This window comes from Papio anubis, chromosome 5 (genome assembly GCF_008728515.1).
Source record: "Papio anubis isolate 15944 chromosome 5, Panubis1.0, whole genome shotgun sequence".
Classification (NCBI taxonomy): domain Eukaryota; kingdom Metazoa; phylum Chordata; class Mammalia; order Primates; family Cercopithecidae; genus Papio; species Papio anubis.
Genome location: NC_044980.1, coordinates 172120044 through 172141221, shown reverse-complemented (window position 1 = coordinate 172141221; position 21178 = coordinate 172120044). Strand labels below are relative to the sequence as shown.

The following is a 21178-nucleotide window of genomic DNA, read 5'->3' as shown; positions in this document are numbered from 1 at the left end:
GATCCTGTCCCTCCACCAGCTTCCCACTGTGCTCAAAACAAAATTCACGTTCCTTCCCCTGGCTCCCAGGGCCCACGAAGGGCTTCCTGCCGCCTGCCGCCGAGGCCTCCCCTTTGCTCCTCACACTCCTGGCTGCAGCCTCTGCCCAAGCGGTGCTTTGTAAGGCATAACTCACTGGAGCCTCTGCTCACCGGTCGCTCCCTCCCCAGGACCCTTGCACACGGGTGAGGACACTGTTCTGCTTTATTCTCTTCATGGCACTCGCCTCTATCTGAGCTGGCCAGAAGGCTTTGTGATTTATTTGTCTTCGCTCCTAAAACAGGAGCCCCCTAACAGCCTCCCCACGCCCTGGAGCCCCCACACAAAGGGTGCGGGGAGAGGAGCCTGCCAGAGGCTCTCCTGCCCCAGAAGGGCCCACCTCACCTTTTTCAGTCCTTCCACTTGTTGGAGCTCCGTCCTGAGGAGACAGGAAGTGTCCTTCTCGTGCTGTAATTCGCGCTGAAGAGCCTGTCTGTGCTCTTTTTCTGATTTCAGTTCTTTCTCTAGGCTTGAGCTGTTTCCATAAAACAAACTTGAGTTAGTCTCGTGGGAGACCTTCATGGAGGACCGACAACCCTCCTCACTGCCCAGGAAACGGGGAGTCTCTGAATGGCCACTTGAGCACTGAAACCCTTCGGCAAGGCTTTCCTCTCCCCCAGGGTCACCTGCCCGTCCACAGGAAAGAGCAGGAGCCAGGGAGAGAAAAGCCTGCAGGGCCATACTCGACTCTTACGCAGGAGAGAAGGGAGAGAGCTCTGAACACTTAGGACCACAGAAGAGAACGCGCCCCTGACGCGAAGACCTGAGGAAAGGAAGTTCAAAATTCCTTCTTTTCTTTTTCTGAGACAGGGTCTAGCTCTGTCATCCCAGCTGGAGCGCAGTGGCGCAACCTCAGCTCACTGCAGCCTCAACCTCCTGGGCTCGAGTGATCCTCCCACCTCAGCTTCCCGAGGTGCAGAGATTACAGGCACGAGCCACCGCACTGGCCAATTCATTCTGCTTTCTTTTTGTTTTTTTGAGATGGAGTCTTGCTCTGTCGCCCAGGCTGGAGTACAGTGGTGTGATCTCGGCTCACTGCAACCTCTGCCTCCCAGGTTCAAGCGATTCTCCTGCCTCAGCCTCCCGAGTAGCTGGGATTACAGGCACATGCCACCATGCCCAGCTAATTTTTTGTATTTTTACTAGAGATGGCATTTCACCATGTTGGCCAGGCTGGCCTCGAACTCCTGACCTCGTGATCTCCCTGCCCCGGCCTCCCAGATGCTGGGATTACAGGCGTGAGCCACTGTGCCCAGCCTCATTCTGCTTTCTATAACCTATGGCCAGACTCACGATGGAGAACCCTTGAGGGAGAAGAGGCCAGGAGTGAGCCCCGGCCTGAACCTGACTCCTCCCCTGTGCCAGCTGAGTGGCCCTGGGGGCCCTGCTGGACCCCTGGAGTCTGCTCTCTCTTTGTGGGAATAAAGATGTCTCTTCTCTCTCTTCTCTCAACATTAGGCTTTTAATCTGGCACATACACTATCTCAAAAAATCTACAGGCCACGCATGGTGGCTCACACTTGTAATCCCAGCACTTCGGGAGGCTGAGACGGGTGGATCACTTGAGGCCAGAAGACTGAGACCAGCCTGGCCAACATGGCAAAACCCTGTCTCTAGTAAAAATATAAAAATTAGGCCAGGCACGGTGGCTCATGCTTGTAATCCCAGCACTTTGGGAGGCTGAGGCGGGCAGATCGTGAGGTCAGGAGATCGAGACCATCCTGGCTAACATGGTGAAACCCCGTCTCTACTAAAAATATAAAAAATTAGCCGGGCATGGTGGCGGGCACCTGTAGTCCCAGCTACTCAGGAGGCTGAGACAGGAGAATGGCGTGAACCCAGGAGGCGGAGCTTGCAGTGAGCTGAGATTGCGCCACTGCACTGCAGCCTGGGTGAGAGAGTGAGACTCCGTCTCAAAAAAAAACAAAAAACAAAAAACAAAACAACAAAAATTACCCAGGTGTGTTGACGTGCACCTGTAGTCCCAGCTACTCAGGAGGCTGAGGTGCAAGAATCGCTTGAGCCCAGGAGGTGGGGGCTGCAGTGAGCTGAGACCGCACCACTGCACTCCAGCCTGGATGACAGAGTGAGACTGTTAAAAAATAAAAAATCTGGGCTGGGCGCGGTTGCTCAAGCCTGTAATCCCAGCACTTTGGGAGGCTGAGGCAGGCAGATCACGAGGTCAGGAGATCGAGACCATCCTGGCTAACATGGCGAAACCCTGTCTCTACTAAAAAATACAAAAAACTAGCCGGGCGAGGTGGCGGGCGCCTGTAGTCCCAGCTACTCGGGAGGCTGAGGCAGGAGAATGGCGTGAACCCCGGAGGCAGAGCTTGCAGTGAGCTGAGATCTGGCCACTGCACTCCAGCCTGGGCGACAGAGCGAGACTCCGTCTCAAAAAATAAAAAATAAAAAAATAAAAAAAAAATAAAAAATCTGTAGACGAACTGTGCACAAAATCATATGAAGATTGCGTCAGTAAAGGGTAGGTAAAAGGTGGCTTTCTGCTCAACACTCACACACGGTTGTTTCTTTTTAGAAAGGGTGGTTAAGGGTGATAAAGGCTGTGACCTGGGACCATGGTCTGAGCGTGGCCAGACCTTCTGGGGGTGAGCTGGACCACGTGAGTCGTCCTGTGGGGAGGGAGCTCCCTAGGGGTAACATACGAACGCTGCAGGGGTGAGTGCTGAAGCAGGATACTACTTGCCCCCAGTTCTTCCCAGTCCCTCCTGAGCCACACCCAGCCCAGGCTCCCTGCAGGGCCCCTACCATTGCTCGTGCAGCTGGGAGAGCTGCCGCTGCAGGGCACTGATCCTCCCGCCCAGCTCCTGCTGCAGCTTGTGGCTCCGCTCCTCGGCCCCCTGCCTCGCCCGCTCCGAGTGCTGTAACCTGGATGTGACACCAGCAAGAGCACAAATGAAGCAAATCTTTGTAAGGAAAGGATGACTTTTGCTGGCTGAAATTCTTCCTTAAAATTAACATACAGTAAAATTAGCTCTTGTGAGTTTTAACACATGGAGAGTCAGCTCCACCACACTCAGGATACAGGACGGTCCCACCACTCCCAAAACTCCCCAGTGCTGCCATCCGGAGCCACACAATCTCCCCACCTCAGCCCGTGGCAGCCACTCATCTGTTCTGCAACAATATGGCTTTGGCTTTTTGAGAATGTAATCTAAATGTGATTATACGTTATATAACCTTGAGACTGGCTTTTTCTCAGAATAATGTCGCTGAGATCAATCCAAGTTTCTGTGTATGTCAGTGGTTCATTCCTTTTGTTTCCCCTCTGAACATTCTCAAAGGGCAGTGGTTCATTCCTTTGTATGGCTGAGCTGTATCTCACTGCACAGATGACGGCTGAGCTGTATCTCACTGCACAGATTACCACTTTCTTTATCCATTCACCCAATGCAGAACACTGGGACTGCTTCTAGTTTTTGGCAGTTATGAACAGAGCTGCTATAAACATATGTACTGGTTTTGGTGTAGACATAAGTTTCATTTCTATTTGGATTACATGGTAAGAGGACGTTTAGCTTCTTGAGAAACTGTTTTCCTAAGTGGTTGCACCATTTTGCATTCCTACCAATAATGTATGAGAGATCCATTAACTCTGTGTCCTCATCAGCACTTGGTGTTGTCATTAAAGAAACTGTAGCTGGCCAGGCGCGGTGGCTCACGCCTGTAATCCCAGCACTTTGGGAGGCCAGGGCGGGCAGATCACCTGAGGTCGGGAGTTCGAGACCAGCCTGATCAACATGGAGAAACCCATCTCTACAAAATACAAAATTAGCTGGGCGTGGTGGCACATGCCTGTAATCCCAGCTACTCGGGAGGCTGAGGCAGGAGAATCTCTTGAACCTGGGAGGTAGAGACTGCGGTGAGCTGAGATCGTGCCACTGCACTCCAGCCTGGGTGACAAGAGCAAAACTCTGGCTCAAAAAAATTAAAAACACACACACAAAACAAAAAAAGAAACCACAGCTGTCCTAACAGATGTGTGGTGGGATGGCGCCACTCATTTCTCTGATGGCCCATGGTCTGAATATCATCTCGTGTACTTTTCTGCTGTCCAGATGTTCTCTGTGATGAAGTATCTGTTCAAGTCTTTTGCCCCCCAATTTTTTTTGGTTTGTTTTGAGATGAAGTTTCTTTCTTGTTGCCCTGGCTGGAGGGCAATGGCATGATCTTGGCTCACTGCAACCTCCGCCTCCCAGGTTCAAGCGATTCTTCTGCCACAGCGTCCCAAGCAGCTGGGATTACAGGCATGCACCACTACACCCAGCAAATGTTTGTATTTTTAGTGGAGACGGGGTTTCACCATGTTGGCCAGGCTGGTCTTGAACGCCTGGTCTCAGGCGATCCACCCGCCTCGGCCTCCCAAAGTGCTGGGATTACAGGTGTGAGCCACTGTGCCAAGCTTGTGCCCATTTTTCAATTGGATTGACTGTTTACTGCTGAGCTTTGAGAGTTTTTTTTTTTTTTTTTAGACGGAGTCTTGCTCTGTCACCCAGGCTGGAGTGCAGTGGCACGATCTCGGCTCACTGCAACCTCCCCCTCCCAGGTTCAAGCGATTCTCCTGCCTCAGCCTCCCGAGTAGCTGGAACTACAGGTGCCCATCACCACACCTGGCTAATTTTTTGTATTTTTAGTAGAGACGGGGTTTAACTGTGTTAGCCAGGATGGTCTCAATCTCCTGACCTTGTAATCTGCCTGCCTTGGCCTCCCAAAGTGCTAGGATTACAGGCATGAGCCACTGTGCCTGGCTTTTTTTTTTTTTTTTTTTTTGGAGACAGAGTCTCTTCCTGTTGGCCAGGCTGGAGTGCAATGGCACGATCTCAGCTCATTGCAACCTCTGCCTCCTGGGTTCAAGCAATTCTCTTGCCTCAGCCTCCCAAGAAGCTGGGATTACAAGCGTACGCCACCACGCCTGGCTAATTTTTTGTATTTTTAGTGGAGACGGGGTTTCACCATGTTGGCCAGCCTGGTCTTGAACTCCTGACCTCAGGTGATACACCGGCCTCAGCCTCCCAAAGTGTTGGGATTACAGGCGTGAGCCACCGCGCCCAGCCCCTGCCCTGCACTTTGGAGAGGAACTCTGAATAAGTTCCAGGCCCAGGGAATGCTTGGCACCTTCCAGAGAACATCTGCAGGCGGAAGTGATTACCTTTCTTCCATTTGTTTCATGCTGGACATAACTTGGTTGGTTTTTCCTTCAAAGGATGTGATGGCTTCATTCTTCTGCTGCAGACTGCTCTCTGCATTCTACAAAAGCAAAGGAGGGGTTCATGCTCTGCCTGTCCCGCATCCTTGTGCCTGCTCGGGATTACAAACGGGGCTTATTTGTGAACCTTGTACCTTTGTGGCACTTTCAACAGTATTCTGCTAATTGCTGCTCTTCCCCAGAGCCCTGGAAGACAAACGGACTCGAGGCTCTCAGCTTTGTCAGCAGAAGGAAAGGTAGAGAGGGAGGTCCTGGAGTCTTTGCTCATTTTTGACAGCGTATTCCAGAGTCGAGTCAGGCTCAGTGTTCCCCAGCTGTCCCCACGTGCCAGGCACATCCACTGGTTCATCTGAGCCCTGAAGGTTCTCAAGGAAGATGCTCTCACCCCACTTTTCCCACCGAGAAACTCAGAGGAAAGCGACTGATGAAGGTTAAGAGCAAATGAGGGGTGGAACTGGGTTCGCACCCACATCTGTGTGATTTTCTCTAAGTACAGCTTTTAGCCATGACAGACACAGAGCGGCCAGGAGCGGGCACTGTGTGTTCCTGTGTGTTTACAAGAGACACCCCAGGCCAGGCACGGTGGCTCAAGCCTGTAATCCCAGCACTTTGGGAGGCTGAGATGGGCGGATCACGAGGTCAGGAGATGGAGACCATCCTGGCTAACACAGTGAAACCCCGTCTCTACTAAAAATACAAGAAAATTAGCCGGGCGAGGTGGTGGGCGCCTGTAGTCCCAGCTACTTGGGAGGCTGAGGCAGGAGAATGGCATGAACCCGGGGGGGGCGGAGCTTGCAGTGAGCCGAGATCGCGCCACTGCACTCCAGCCTGGGGCACAGAGCAAGACTCCGTCTCAAAAAAAAAAAAAGAGACACCCTTAAAAAGCCAGAAGACAGGCCGGACACGGTGGCTCACGCCTGTAATCCCAGCACTTTGGGAGGCCAAGGCAGGCGGATCACCTGAGGTCAGGAGTTCGAGACCAGCCTGGCCAGCATCGTGAAGCCCCATCTCTACTAAAAATACAAAACGTAGCTAGGCATGGTGGCAGATGCCTATAATCCCAGCTACTCCAGAGGCTGAGGCAGAATTGCTTGAGCCCAGGAGACGGAGGTTGCAGTGAGCCTAGATTGTGCCACTGCACTCCAGCCTGGCCAACAGCGTGAGACTCTGTCTCAAAAAAAAAAAAAAAAGCAAAAAAAGAGCCTGAAGACAAAAGTCCTAATAAATTCATGAAAAATAACATACGGAGGCTGGGCACATGTGGCTCACACCTGTAATCTCAGCACTTTGGGAGGCCAGGCGGGCAGATCATGAGGTCAGGAGATCGAGACCATCCTGGCTAACATGGTGAAACTCCGTCTCTACTAAAAATACAAAAAAATTAGCCAGGCGTAGTGGCAGGCGCCTGTAGTCCCAGCTACCCAGGAGGCTGAGGCAGGAGAATGGCGTGAACCCGGGAGGTGGAGCTTGCAGTGAGCCAAGATGGCGCCACTGCACTCCAGCCTGGGCGACAGAGCAAGGCTCCGTCTCAAAAAAAACCAACCAACCAAACAAACAAACAAAACCATAAAGACTGTATTCTCTGATCTTAATGTAATAAAATCAGACATTAATAACAAAAGAACAGCTAGAAACACCTCGTATCTGGAAACTAAATAGCATATTACTAGAAGCGATTGAGCTAAAAAAAGAGAAATTATGGGCTGGGCGCAGTGGCCCACGCCTGTAATCCCAGCACTTTGGGAGGCCAAGGCAGGTGGATCACGAGGTCAGGAGATCGAGACCATCCTGATCAACATGATGAAACTCCATCTCTACTAAAAATACAAAAATTAGCTGGGTGTGGTGGTGGTGGGCGCCTGTAGTCCCAGCTACTCAGGAGGCTGAGGCAGGAGAATCGCCTGAACCCGGGAGGCAGAGGTTTCAGTGAGCCAAGATTGCGCCACTGCACTCCAGCCTGGGTGACAGAGAGTCTGTCTCAAAGAAAAAAGGGAAATTATGAAATACTTAGAGCTAAAAGACAATGCAAACACCATATGATACTTCACTGCACTGAACATGCCACTGAGTCTAGGAAACACCATAATTTCATACACCACTGAGAAAGGAAAAAGCTGCTGACTGAAACAGGATGTACCATCTTGACTAAAAGCTGCATCTCAATTTCCGAGATGCTAAAATGGGGAAAATGGGCTTCTGCAATGATGAAATACTTCAGTCACAATTTGGGAGACACAGCTAAACTAGTTCTTGTGGGTAATTTTCATCTTTAAAGAAATTTTTTAAGGAAACGGCGACAAAACTAATGCAGTAAGTGTGCATTTCAGAAGCTGAAAATGAGCTACAGAGCAAACCCAAATAAAGCAAGTAGAACACAAAGGTGAGGGTGAGCTGTTCCAGTCACACTACTGACACCAGCTATGTGGGTTTTCCACACCAACCAATTCTGACACTAACTGGACATCCTACAATTCAATTCGGATACTACTGTAACTACTCAGGGTCAGTGTAGACTCCACAGTTAGGAAGGGCTCAGTCCCACAAGACTGGCCCCCTGAGCCGCCAGCTGGGAGCCCCAGATGGCCACTGTATTTCTGACCAGGCAGCTGTACACTGGGGCTTCCCACAAGCCCCTCCTCGGCTTTGCTAGAACGGCTCACAGAGCTCAGGAAGGCACTTGACTTACAATTACTGGTTTATTATAAAGGAATGGTCAAATGGAAGAGACGCACAGGGTGAGGGATGGGGGAAGGGGTGCAGAGCTTCCGCACACTCTTTGGATATACCACCCTCCCAGCACCTTGCTGGGCTTGTCAGGCCAGCAGCTCTCCGAACCCTGTGGTTTGGGGTTTTTAAAGTCTCGTGTGGAGTCCGCGACTGATGAAAGTCGTGATCCCTAGTGATTGGCTCAATCTTCAGTCCATCTCTCCCCACCTCCTGGGAGGTCTGGGGCTGAAAGTTCTAGATCACAATCACTAGCACATCTTTCCGGGGGACCATGACTATCCTAGATTACCCTGACCCCAGCACAGCTGTAATAGCCTTTAGACAGTCTTCATCCTAGAGCATCAGGGTTTAAACTGGAACCAAGAAGGTATTGTATGCCCACACGGTAGAAATCAATTCGTAGCCAGGTTTTTAACAGTAAAAACATATCAAGAATAGGCCAGCATGGCTCCATACTGTAATACCAGCACTTCCAGGAGAACCGTCAGTGAGGTGGATCCACCTGAGGTCAAAATAGCCTGACCAAGCATGGGCCGAAACCATCTCCCACCTAAAATATTACAAAAAGTAGCTGGAAATGGTGGTGCTACTGTAATCCCACTACTCAGGAGGCTGAGGGGGAGGCAGAGAATTGCTTGAACCTGGGGGTTGGAGGTTGAGGCTGAGGTCATGCTCCTGCTTTCATTTACAGGCTGACAGAGCAAGTCCTGTCTCCAAAAACCCAGAAAACAAAAACCAAAATCAAACAAAAACATTAGGATAAAAAGTTGTTGGGAGTTTTGTTTACATTTGGTTTTTCCCCAAGTTGGAGATCTCAAGCTCTCCTATAAGCGCCCTAGGCTGGGTGCAATGGCCGATCTCCTCCACTTTCCAGGTTCAAGCAATTCTCCTGCCTCAGCCTCCGAGTAGCTGGGATTACAGGCACCGGCTCTGGCCTGGTGCATTTTCGTATTTTTAATGCAGAGATGGGGTTTCACCATGTTGGCCAGGCTGGTCTCGAACTCCTGAGCTGCATTGATCTACTGCCAGCCAACCTCAAAATATGAGATACAGGCAAGATATTAAAGGAAGAAAGGCAGAAAATGCAACCAAAATGAAAGAGATTTCAAATTTTGTGAAAGAATATTACAGTCTGTGCCCATGGTATGCCTGTAATCATGCACTGAGTAAGGTGGGAGAATCAGCCAACCTAGGTGACAACATGGTGGGAACTCCGATCCTCTATTCAAGGCGGGGTTGGCAGGAGGCCTTGACTGGCTCAAAACCTGTAATCCCACAGCACTGGGAGGCAGAGGCGGGTGGATCCCAGTCGGAGATGAGAGTCATCTAAAGCTAACATGGTGAAACCCGTCTCTACTAAAATATTTGGAAAAACAAGCGTGAGGCGTGGTGGGCGGAAGCCTAGCAGTCCCAGCTGGAGGCTGAGGCCGGGAGAATGGGCGTGGGCTTTCCCAGGCCGGAGCTTGCGATGAGCCGAGATGGCACTGCCTGCACTCAACCTGAAGCATTAAGCCGAGACTCGTCTCAAAAAGGCTGTGGGGTGGCTCTCATGTCCCAATCCATACCTGGGAGACCAAGGAGGGCAGATCCTGGTCAGGAGTTGAGCCAGCCTGACAACTTGTTGACACTCAGTCTCTATTGGAAAAAAAAAAAAAGGCTAGGAGTGGTGGCTCATGTCTATAATCCCAGCACTATGGGAGACTGAGGAGGGCAGATCACCTGAGCTCAGGAGTTAGAGACCAGCCTGGCTAACACAGTGAAACCCCATCTCTACCAAAAATACAAAAATTAGCTGGGCATGGTGGCATATGTCTGTAATCCTAGCTACTCAGGAGGCTGAGGCATGAGAATCGCTTGAACCTGGGAGGCGGAGGTTGCAGTGAGCCCAGATCACACCATTGCACTCTAGCCTGGGAGACAAGAGTGAAACTCTGTCTCAAAAAAAAAAAAAGAGATTATAACTGACTCAACCATCTGCATTGGAAGCCCAATGGGGAAAAAGGGTTTGAAGTGAAAACAAGATGATACGATCGTAGCAGTACCAGAGGTCTCTTGGTGTGTGGTGCTTCCCAAATGAAAACGCACCATATTGGGCCAGGTGTGGCAGCTCACACCTGCAATCACAGTACTTTGGGAGGCTGAGGCAGGCAGACTGCTTGAGCCCAGGAGTTCAAGATCAGCCCGGGAAACATGGCCAAATCCTGTCTCCACCAAAAATACAAAAATTAGCCGGGCGTGGTGGCACGTGCCTATGGTCCCAGCTACATGGGAGGCTGAAGCAGAACTGCTTGAACCTGGGAGGCAGAGGTTACAGTGACTTGAGATCCCACCACTGTACTCCAGCCTGGGCGACAAAGCCAGACCCTGTCTCAAAATAAATAAATAAATAAAAAATAAAAAATAAAACTGACCATATGCGGCACTGACTTGGGAGGCAGGGGTGGGTGTTGTCAAAGTAGATACTGGCAGCTGGAAAGCTGGTGATCCCTGTTAGCTATGGCAAAGCGCTGGGTACAGCTGTCACTTGCCTAAGCTTGGCAAACAGCACCGGCCAGCAGTGCCAGAACACATAGAAAGAGCTGCAGGAGTCAGTCTAGTGCACGTTGGCTATCCTGCTGTCTGAACAAGGCGCTGTAAGGAAGGGCCGTGCGCAGGTGGAAGTCAGCTGGCTGGTGCAGAGAGACGCACAGGAATAAAGAGGCCAAAGGTAGGGACTTCACAGAACCAGAAACGTCAACTGCTTTTGGACCCTAAAATAGACAAGACTAAGAATAGCAACGAAGGCGCTATAGAACAGCCCTGCAGCGAAGATCAGATCAAAGGTGCTTCTCTCACACCTAAATCTGTTGTTTCAGATGACTGGTCATTAAAGTGACAGAGGGGGGAGAAAGGAAGAGACATACATACACAGACACACACAGATACACACAGACACACACACACCCAAAGAAGCAAAAGCAGTAAGGCAGGAACAAGAACTGAGTTGAGTTCAGGGAGGAACTCTGGTCGCTGACACACAGACCAAGGGGAAATGAACTGAAAAGAGACTGCGACTGAGGCAACTGCCTTGTCAAAGACATCAAGTCTGATCTGAAAAACACCTGTGACCGATCCCCACTACAACCGCCAGGCTGGCCAAGAGACACCTGGAAGAAGCTGCTCGAAAAAGCTGCGCAGGCTCTGAGGAAGGCATGCTCTGAGCCCCCTTCAGATGTGGCCATAGATGACGGCGGACCTCTGAGGGGCTGTGGGGTCAGCTGATCAAGAAATTCCTTCAAAGGCAGAACCAGTATGGCCAGGCATGCTAAGAAATGGGGCCAATGGCCGGGCGCGGTGGCTCAAGCCTGTAATCCCAGCACTTTGGGAGGCCGAGATGGGTGGATCACGAAGTCAGGAGATCGAGACCATCCTGGCTAACACGGTGAAACCCCATCTCTACTAAAAAATACAAAAAACTAGCCGGGCGAGGTGGCGGGCGCCTGTAGTCCCAGCTACTTGGGAGGCTGAGGCAGGAGAATGGCGTGAACCTGGGAGGTGGAGCTTGCAGTAAGCTGAGATCCGGCCACTGCACTCCAGCCTGGGCAACAGAGGGAGACTCCATCTCAAGGAAAAAAAATAAAAAAAAAAAGGCTTGAAAAAAAAAATACAAAAATTAGCTGGGCGTGGTGTTGCGTGCCTGTGCTCCTAGCTACTCAGGAGGCTGAGGCAGAAGAATCGCTTGAACCTGGGACGCGGAGGTTGCAGTGAGCCGAGATCGCGCCACTGCACTCCAGCCTGAATGACAGAGTGAGACTCCATCTCAGAAAAAAATAAAAAAAAAAAAATGATGATTTATCAGGAGGCTGAAACTATTTTCTTCCTATTTTTTCCTTCCTTTTTTTTCTTTTGAGATGGAGTCTTGCTCTGTCACCAGGCTGGAGTGTAAGTAGCATAGTCTCGGCTCACTGCAACCTCTGACTCCCTGGTTCAAGTGATTCCCCCACCTTGGCCTCCTGAGTAGCTGGGATTACAGGCACACGCCACCACACCCAGCTAATTATTTGTATTTTTAATAGAGACGAGGTTTCACCATGTTGGCCAGGATGGTCTCAATCTCCTGACCTTGTGATCTGCCTGCCTCGGCCTCCCAAAGTGCTGAGATTACAGGCGTGAGCCACCGTGCCCAGCCTTTCTTCCTTTTTTTTTGTAATGACTGCGGAAGAGATGCAAATTCTTCCTTTCTTCTTTTGTTTTACTTCAATTGTTATTGTTACTATTATAATCGTAATTTTTTTTTTTTTTTTTTTAAGCCAGAGTCTCGCTCTGTCCCCCAGGCTGGAGTGCAGTGGCACGAGCCACAACCTCCACCTCCCAGGTTCAAGGGCTTCTCCTGCCTCAGCCTCCCGAGTAGCTGGGATTACAGGCAAGCACCACCACGCCCGGCTAATTTTTGTATTTTTAGTAGAGACGGGGTTTTTCCATGTTGGTCAGGCTGGTCTCGAACTCCCGACCTCAGGCGATCCGCCCGCCTGGCCTCCCAAAGTGCTGGGATTACAGGCGTGAGCCACCGTGACCGGCTGATTAATAGTTTTAAAAAGACAGGAAAAAATAACAGTTTATTATTGCTGTCTCATACTATCTGTGACACAGATGTTACAGGAAGTAAGAGTGAAGCTATATCCATGGAAAATGAAATGGGACTGTTTTGGCAAGAAAATAGGAACCAGAATGTCAAAAGTTTTGAGAAAGATGTAGAATGGTCCCCTTCTGAGGAGCTTCTGAGGAATAAAAGCTTTCTAATTTTTAGATACTGTTTTTCTTTTCCTTTTTTTTTTTCTTGAGACGGAATCTTGCTCTGTTACCCAGGCTAGAGGGCAGTGGCGTGACCTCGGCTCACTGCAACCTCTGTCTCCCAGGTTTAAGGGATTCTCCTGCCTCAGCCTCCCAAGTAGCTGGGATTACAGGCACCTGCCACCACCCCCAGCTAATTTTTTGTATTTTTAGTAGAGATGGGATTTCACTATGTTGACCAGACTGGTCTCGAACACCTGATCTTGTGATCTGCCTGCCTTGGCCTCCCAAAGTGCTGGGATTACAGGCGTGAGCCACTGTGCCCGGCCTAGATGCTGTTTTTCAAACTCTGGCATGATTGGTTCTGTCTGGGACAGTTCCCCTGGACCACCCTGAAATGACACAGGAGAGGCAACCAGCTACCTATGTGGCCCAGAACACTCAGAAACATTATCTTAACAGCAAGTTTGAAAAGCCAATACTAAATAACTTTTTTTTTGAGTCGGAGTCTTGCTCTGTCACCCAGGCTGGAAGTGCAATGGCATGATTTCGGCTCACTGCAACCTCTGTCTCCTGGGTTCAAGCAATTCTCCTGCCTCAGCGTTCTGAGTATCTGGGATTAGAGGTGCCCGCCACAATGCCTGGCTAATTTTTGTACTTTTAGTAGAGACAGGGTTTCACCATGTTGGCCAGGCTGGTCTCGAACTCCTGACATCGTGATCTGCCCGCCTCGGCCTCCCAAAGTGCTGGCATTACAGGCGTGAGCCACCGTGCCCGGCCCTAAATGACATCTTTAATTCACTCCTCCATGCTTGGTGTAAACAGTAAATCGTTGAAATAGAAGGAAACAGACAGTGGAGAGACAGCGAAGGTGGATGGACAAAGTTTGGGTTTGGGTTAAAAAGACCCACATCTCCCCTTATGAGCTGTCACCAGGGGCATGTGATTTAGTGACTTGGCTCTGCCTTGTCACTTACATTTCCCCCCATTTCTCAGGGACTGCCATGAGGATCGAAATCATAATAGGAGCAGGTCTGACACATACGCGGGGCTCTACGTGTCTTCTCGCTCATTCTGTAAGAAGAATGACACAAGACTGACGAGCAGCAGAAACCAGGATGTGCTATGCACACATAGCCAACTCCCACCTGAGCTTTGTGAAACATCTGTAAATTAATCGCTTTGACTTCTTCCAGCTGCTGGCGGAGGGCAACTAGTGTGTCCTGCTTCTCGTGGGTGTCCTTTTCCAGTAACTTCATTGCAATTTCCATTTCGGTTTTCATTCCAATTTGTAACTCCAGTTCTTTTTCCAGTTCCTTAAAAGGATATTTACAAGGAAAATGCTATTAAAATAGATCACAGAAATGTATTTAACTGGGGTTGAATCTCAAGTAGTGCTTAAAATACAAACTGAAGCCTGGGCGTGGTGGCTCATGGTTGTAATCCTCAGCACTTTGGGAGGCTGAGGCGGGCGGATCGTTTGAGGCCAGGAATTCGAGACCAGCCTGGCCAGCATGGTGAAACCCCGTCTCTACTAAAAATACAAAAATTAGCTGGGTGTGGTGGTGTGCACCTGTAATCCCAGCTACTCAGGAGGCTGAGGCAGGAGGATTGCTTGAATCTGGGAGGCGGAGATTGCAGTGAGCCGAGATCACACCACCATTGTACTCCAGCCTGGGTGACAGGGTGAGATTGTCTTCAAGAAAAAAACCAAACCAAACCAAAACAAACAAACAAGGTGAGAATAGGTTAGGGAGACTGAAAAGAGTCTGTCTGAGCAGGATTAGATGCTGTTTCCCCTGTTCCTCACTGTACGGTTAAAGCTGGCTCCACATCAAGTCAATAGAAAGCTGGTCAGTGGCAGGATGAGCCTAGGTTCCAGCAACCATGTTTTCCATACCCACAGATCAGAATACATGTTCTCAAAGAATATCTGTCTCGTCTGAGTGCTGGAAGGGATCTGATAGTGCAATGTTAGAATTTCTAGAATGATTTGCTAGTTTATAGCAACGAAAGTGCAACCATTTTGAAATGGTTCCGTCCTGACCCAGGACATGTCTCTTTGCATTCATGCAAAAAAGCAAAGAAATAAAGCAGGCACAAGAACAGTGTTTACAAGTAACCTGGTCACTGATGCACAGGCTGAGTGGAAATAAATAGGGCAGAGGTTATGACTGAGAGAATTGTATTGTCAAATAAACCATCAATCTGGTCTCATAGCAATCCCTGTAAAAGATTCATAAAATGGCTGGGTGCAGTGGCTCACACCTGTAATTCCAGCACTTTGGGAGGCCGAGGCAGGAGTTCAAGACCAGCCTGACCAAGATGGTGAAACCCCATTTCTACTAAAAATACAAAAAACTGGCCGGGCATGGTGGCTCAGGCCCGTAATCGCAGCACTTTGGGAGGCTGAGGCAGGAGGATCACAAAGCCAGGAGATGGAGAAAATCTTGGCCAACATGGTGAAACCCCGTCACTACTAAAAATACAAATATTAGCCGGGCGTGGTAGCATGTGCCTGTAGTCCCAGCCACTCTGGAGGCCGAGGCAGGAGAATTGCTTGAACCTGGGAGGCGGAGGTTGCAGTGAGCCGAGATCGCGCCACTGCACTCTAACCTGGGCGAAAAGAGTGAAATTCTGTCTCAAAAAAAAAAACCAAACACCAAAAAATTAGTTGGGCATGGTGGTAGGCGCCTGCAATCCCAGCTACTCGGGAGGCTGAGGCAGAGAACTGCGTGAACCTAGGAGGCAGAGGTTGCAGTGGGCCGAGATTGTGCCACTGCACTCCAGCCTGGGAGACACAGTGAGACTCTGTCTTGAAAACAAACAAACAAACAAAAATAAAGATTTATAAAATGGGAAAATATTTAAGTGACAATGCACAACTGAGTTGTAACCATAGACTTAAAATAACTTTTTTTTAAATGAACAGCTTCTGACTTTCCATGAGCATCAGGACGGTTAAGCATGCCTGTGAGAAGTGTTGACAGAATTAACTTAGAGGGCTACTGGGAAACTCTAAAGACACTCAGTCTTGCACACTCACCAACCGGACTTTCTTCTCCTCTTTTAGCTGCTTCCACACATCACTATACATTTCATCCAGACCTTGTCGAGTTTGCTTGTAAGTGTCCAGCTCAACTTTGGTATCCTGTTTTGTTATCTGTATCAAACAAGGACACCAAGAGGAATTGTTTGCTTGTGGAAAGCAAGCTAATTATGAAGTACTTAAAAATATACCACAATTGTAAAAAATGTAAAGTAATTTTTATTTTATTTTTTTTATTTATTTTATTTTTTATTTATTTTTAGGAGCCCAGTCTAAACTCTACCCTTAGGCTGGAGTGCAGTAGGGATCTCCAGCTCACTGCAACTCCGCCTCCCGGGTTCCGCCATTCTCCTGCCTCAGCCTCCCGTGGCTGGGACTACAGGCGCCCAGCCACTCGCCCAGCTAGTTTTGTATTTTTAGTAGAGGCGGGGTTTCACGTGTTAGCCAGGATGGTCTCCCGATCTCCGGCGCGTGATCCAGCCCGTCTCGGCCTCCCAAAGTGCTGGGATTACGACTTGAGCCACGGCGCCCGTAGAAGTAATTTTTATTTTTTTAAGCAAGGCGAAAAGGTAAAATTTGGCGGGCGCGGTGTCGCCTGTAATCCCAGCACTGGAGGCAGTGAAACGATCCGGGAGAGCTCTCGGGAGGTCGAGACCATCCTGGCTAACACAGTGAAACCCACCACGTCTCTACTAAGCAAAAATTAGCATGGCATGATAGTGGGTGCCTTGCAGTGCCAGCTACTTGGGGAGGCTGAGGCAGGAGAATGGCGTGAACCGGGAGGCAGAGCTTGCAGTGAGCTGAGATTGTGCCACTGCATTCCAGACTGAAGTGACAGAAGCCGAGACTCCTTCTCAAAAAAAGAATGAAGTTAAGTCAGATATTTGATTAAGTTCATAGGCTGGGTGTGAGAGTGGCTCATGCCTGTGTCCCAGCACTTTGGGAGGGAAGGCTGAGGCCGGAGATCATTTTGAAGTCAGGAGTTTGACAAGCCTGTGCAGCATGGCTGAAACCCGTCTCTGCTAAAATGCCTAATTAAGCCATCTGGGCAAGTCAGGAGGAGGTGGAGGTTGCAGTGAGCTGAGATTTTTGCTGCACTCAGCTGGAGGACAAAGGAAACAAATTTATTTCTAAAAAAGTAACTTTCATAAAGCGTTTCAAAATTCAGTTTTCTTTAAAACTGAACAAGACCGCCAGGTACAGTGAAACCATGCCTGTAATCCCAGCACTTTGGGAGGCCACAAAGTGAGTGGATCATAGTCAGGAGATTGGGGAGACTATCCTGGCTAACGGTGAAACCCGTCTCCCACTAAAATGCAAAATTGGCTAAGTCAGCGGTGGTGAGCCTTTAGTTCCAGCTACTTGGGAGGCTGAGGCAGGAGAATGGCATGAACCGGGAGAACTTGCAGTGAGGCGAGATGGCGCTGCTTCCAGCTCCGACCTGCCAGGCAGAGCGAGACTCCGTCTCAAGAAACAGCAGCAACAACAACAAAAGTGGAACAAGACTTCAAAGTGAGAAAAAGACCCTCATTCAGCCATCATCCAGTATGCCCCTTGAGCATGTTTTTAGCTGAGTGATTTATAGAGTGAATCAGATGTAGTCTTTTTTTTTTTTTTGGGGATGGATTGCGGCTCTGTAAGCCCGGAGGCCCAGTGCAATGGCGATCACCAGCTCACCTTTCCGCCTCCCAGTTCCTGTCCTCCTGCCTCAGCCTCCCGGGTAGCTGGGACTACAGGTGCCCACCACCACACTCGGCTACTTTTTGTATTTTTAGTAGAGACGGGGTTTCACCGTGTTAGCCAGGATGGTCTCGATCTCCTGACCTCATGATTCGCCTGCCTCGGCCTCCCAAAGTGCTGGGATTACAGGCGTGAGCCACCGCGCCCGGCCCAGGTGTGGTTTCTACCCTTAAGTCATCATGTGACACAGCTGCAAGCCAACAATCCTACAAAACGTCAAATGGACTCTACCACGGAAGGGCACAAAGAGCAACGGAATGAGGGAGGATGGCCCATGCCCGCCCACGGCCCCCGGGACGACATCATGGAGGACATGGCAGGTGAGTGGATGCTGAAGAACGAGTAGGAACTTTGGCATGCAAAGGCCCACAGGCCAGGCAGGGAGTCCCCATCCAAGTGATCCAGGTGGTCTTAGAGTGATGTGGGCAGGGAAGGTGGTGAGAGGCACTTTCTGACATCAAGCAAGGCACCTTTGCATTCTGAAGACGGGCTTGTTCTTAAGCTATGAGCTTGAGATTGACAACGGGTGTGTCTGAGGAAGGAACACGCTGCCCAGCTATAAGGTCAATTTCTCACCTCTACACTCTTTTCACTTCTCTCTCGAATTAATTCATTTTGTTCTCTTAACTGTTGCTGTTCTTCTTGAAGTGAACAAATTCGGTCTGTTGCAGCTGAAAGCTGATTAAGGAAAATTTTTACAGTTCTTAACATCAAAATTCATCTTATTGTTCAAATTAAAAACATTAATTTGGCATCTTCACAGTTGACAATGTTCACAGGTTTGATATTTTATTTCCTTGTTTTCAACAGGCAATAATACATGGTTCCAAATTCCAAAGACATGAAAACGTATGTAGTAAAATCTCTCCCCCGCCCTTGCCCCAGCCATCTCTGCCCGCTCCAGATTTTCTCCCTCTACAAAAATGATAGCATACTGCTTAATGTGGACAAAGGTTTACAGACACAAAAAATTAGAAACAGCCTGAATGTTCACTATTAGGAAAATAGTTAAATCATAGCGGAAGCATAAAACAAATATGTACTCAATAAAATGTTTACAAAAGCTTTTAATCACTTGAGAACATACTTAAGATATAATACTAATGGGAAAAAAGGTCATATGGTATGCTCTCACCTGTATTTTAAAAAAAATCAACTAGGTTAAAAATGCTTAAGAAAAGATGGAGTGGCCGGGTACAGTAGCTCACACCTATAATTCCAGCACTTTGGCAGGCTGAGGCTTGAACCCAGGAGTTCGAGACCAGCCTGGGCAACATGGTGAAAACCCATCTCTACAAAAAACACAAAAATCAGCCAGGCGTGATGTCTCATGCCTGTAATCCCAGCTACATAGGAGGCTGAGGTGGGAGGATGGCTTGAGCCCAGGAGGCAGAGGTTGCAGTGAGCTGAGATCGTGCCACTGCACTCCAGCCTGGGTGACGGACAGAGCCAGAGCCTGTCTCAAAAAAGAAAAAAGAAAAGATGGGAACAACACATATCAAATAATAAAATGGTAAGAATAGCTGTCACTTAGTGAAGGGGTTACGGGCTTTTGTCCTGACTCTTCTTTCTTTCCAGTTTTTCAGGCTAATGATCAGTAAAAGTGTATTTCAATCACTAGAGGGAGGATTAAAGAATTTGCACGGAGGAATAAAAAACAAATCATTGGAGATATGCCCGAGAGGACCTCTTCTTCCCCTGGAAGGACTTCTCACGGCTGAGGGAAAAGTATAGAGAAGCAGGATGCTGTCAGGGACCTGCCTAAGGAGAGGTTGTCTCAAGAGGCAAGGCAGATGAGTAAACACAGAAACCAGCCCCTCCTCACTCCAGCCTCATCACACAGCTTGCAGAGAGGAAGGTGCAGCTGGGGAGAAAGAAGCAAGATCCCCGTCCTTGGTGCTTGGCTGGCTTTCCGCATCATTCGCTAGTGGAGGGACTCGAAGCACTAACTCCTCACCTTCTCTGTCAACAGTGTCTAAAACTCCTGAGAATTACTCTCCACTTAGACTCAGAACCCGGCCTGGGGTTTCTACACATAACTGCTGTGCCCAAAAAAACAAACATCAAGGCTTCAAAGGGCATGTTAGTTGCTCAAAGGGAAGAAGCAAGCAAAAACCATAAGCTAATTCCCATTCTACTCTCTGGAGATGCAGAGACCACACCCTGAAGAGGGCGATGCTTTTCACTAAGCACATTTCTTTGTTTTGTAATTGAGACAGGGTGTTACTCTGTCTCACTGTAGCCTCTAACTCCTAGGCTCAAGTGATCCTCTCACCTCAGCCTCCCGAGTAGCTGGGAGTACAGGTGTGTGTCACCACACCTAATTTTTAAATTTTTTGTAGAGACAGAGTGTTGCCACGTTGCCCAGGCTGATCTCAAACTCCTGGGCTCAAGCAAGTCTTCTACTTTGGCCTCCCAAAGAGCTGGGATTTACAGGCATGAGCCACCACACCTGGCTGAAGCACATTTTCTATTACAATCATTTGCCTTTAAAGAAAACATAACCTGGCTGGGCGCGGTGGCTCACGCCTGTAATCCCAGCACTTTGGGAGGCCGAGGCAGGCAGATCACAAGGTCAGGAGATTGAGACCATCCTGGCTAACACGGTGAAACACCGTCTCTAATAAAAATACAAAAAAAAAAAAAAAAAAAAAAATTAGCTGAATGTGGTGGCGGGCGTCTGTAATCCCAGCTACTCAGGAGGCTGAGGCAGAATAATGTGAACCCAGGAGACAGAGCCTGCAGTGAGCCGAGATCACGTCACTACTGTACTCCAGCCTGGGCAACACAGCAAGACTCTGTCTCAAAAAAGGAAAAAAAAAAAAAGAAAAAAAAGAAAACATAACCGAAGCTGGGCTCAGCGACTCACGTCTGTAATCCCAGCACTTTGGGAGGCCAAGGTGGGGTGTCACTTTAGCCTAGGAGTTTGAGACCAGCCTCAGCAACAAAGTGAGATCCTGTCTCTACAAAAAGTTAAAAAATGAGCCGGGTGTTGGTGGTGTGTACCTGTAGTGCCAGCTACTGGGAGGTTGAGGCAGGAGGGTCTCTTGAGCCCAGGAGTCTGAGGTTACAGTAAGCGATGACTGCACCACTGCACTCCGGCCTGGGTGACAGAGTGAGACCCTGTCTGAAAAAGCGGAAAACCGCACATAACTCTGTTTGGTTTCAAAAGCTGAATCGGACCTTCACCAAAGCACGCCGCCTTGACTGAGAAGTAGTGAATCTGCTTGTTCTAAAATCAAACAACTCGAGTTCCCACGTGGCAAGCGTTGCCCTAAGCACATTACAAGATATTAGTCTTAATCTTTGCAACAGTACTGTAAAGTATGTATTATTACCTAACTTGGGATGAGAAAAGTGAGCTCAACAACCGACCTACCTAGCCTGAGGCTCGAAGGCCTGCCTACCAAGGTGACTGTACAGCCTCCAATCCTAAGTTCCATGAAGTTTCCCCCATGACACCCCCATCTAAGACGCTGTCTTGAATTTCCTTCTCCTCACACCAATCTGAGCTCCTTTCCTGAAAGGCTTTCAGGGCTGGCGCCTCAGGAGGGAGCAGTCGGCTTTAGGGAGCCTTACACGGGGTC

The 21178-nt window shown here is 49.2% G+C and overlaps 1 protein-coding gene across 3 annotated transcripts in view; it reads right to left on the bottom strand.

Annotated features, from left to right (window-relative positions):
* RUFY1 (RUN and FYVE domain containing 1) overlaps positions 1-21178 on the bottom strand; it is a 65033-nt gene that overhangs the window by 10941 nt on the left and 32914 nt on the right. For all 3 annotated transcript variants that reach the window (XR_002522900.2, XM_021940065.2, XM_021940064.2), the window contains exons 9-14: positions 18168-18269; positions 15849-15965; positions 13951-14118; positions 5249-5346; positions 2848-2967; positions 424-553 (exon numbers count right to left, since the gene is read on the bottom strand). Coding sequence is in view for 2 of the 3 variants with exons in the window: in XM_021940065.2 (XP_021795757.1) it covers positions 424-553; positions 2848-2967; positions 5249-5346; positions 13951-14118; positions 15849-15965; positions 18168-18269 (735 nt within the window). In the remaining variant the exon portion in view is untranslated. The remainder of the gene's footprint in view (positions 1-423; positions 554-2847; positions 2968-5248; positions 5347-13950; positions 14119-15848; positions 15966-18167; positions 18270-21178) is intronic.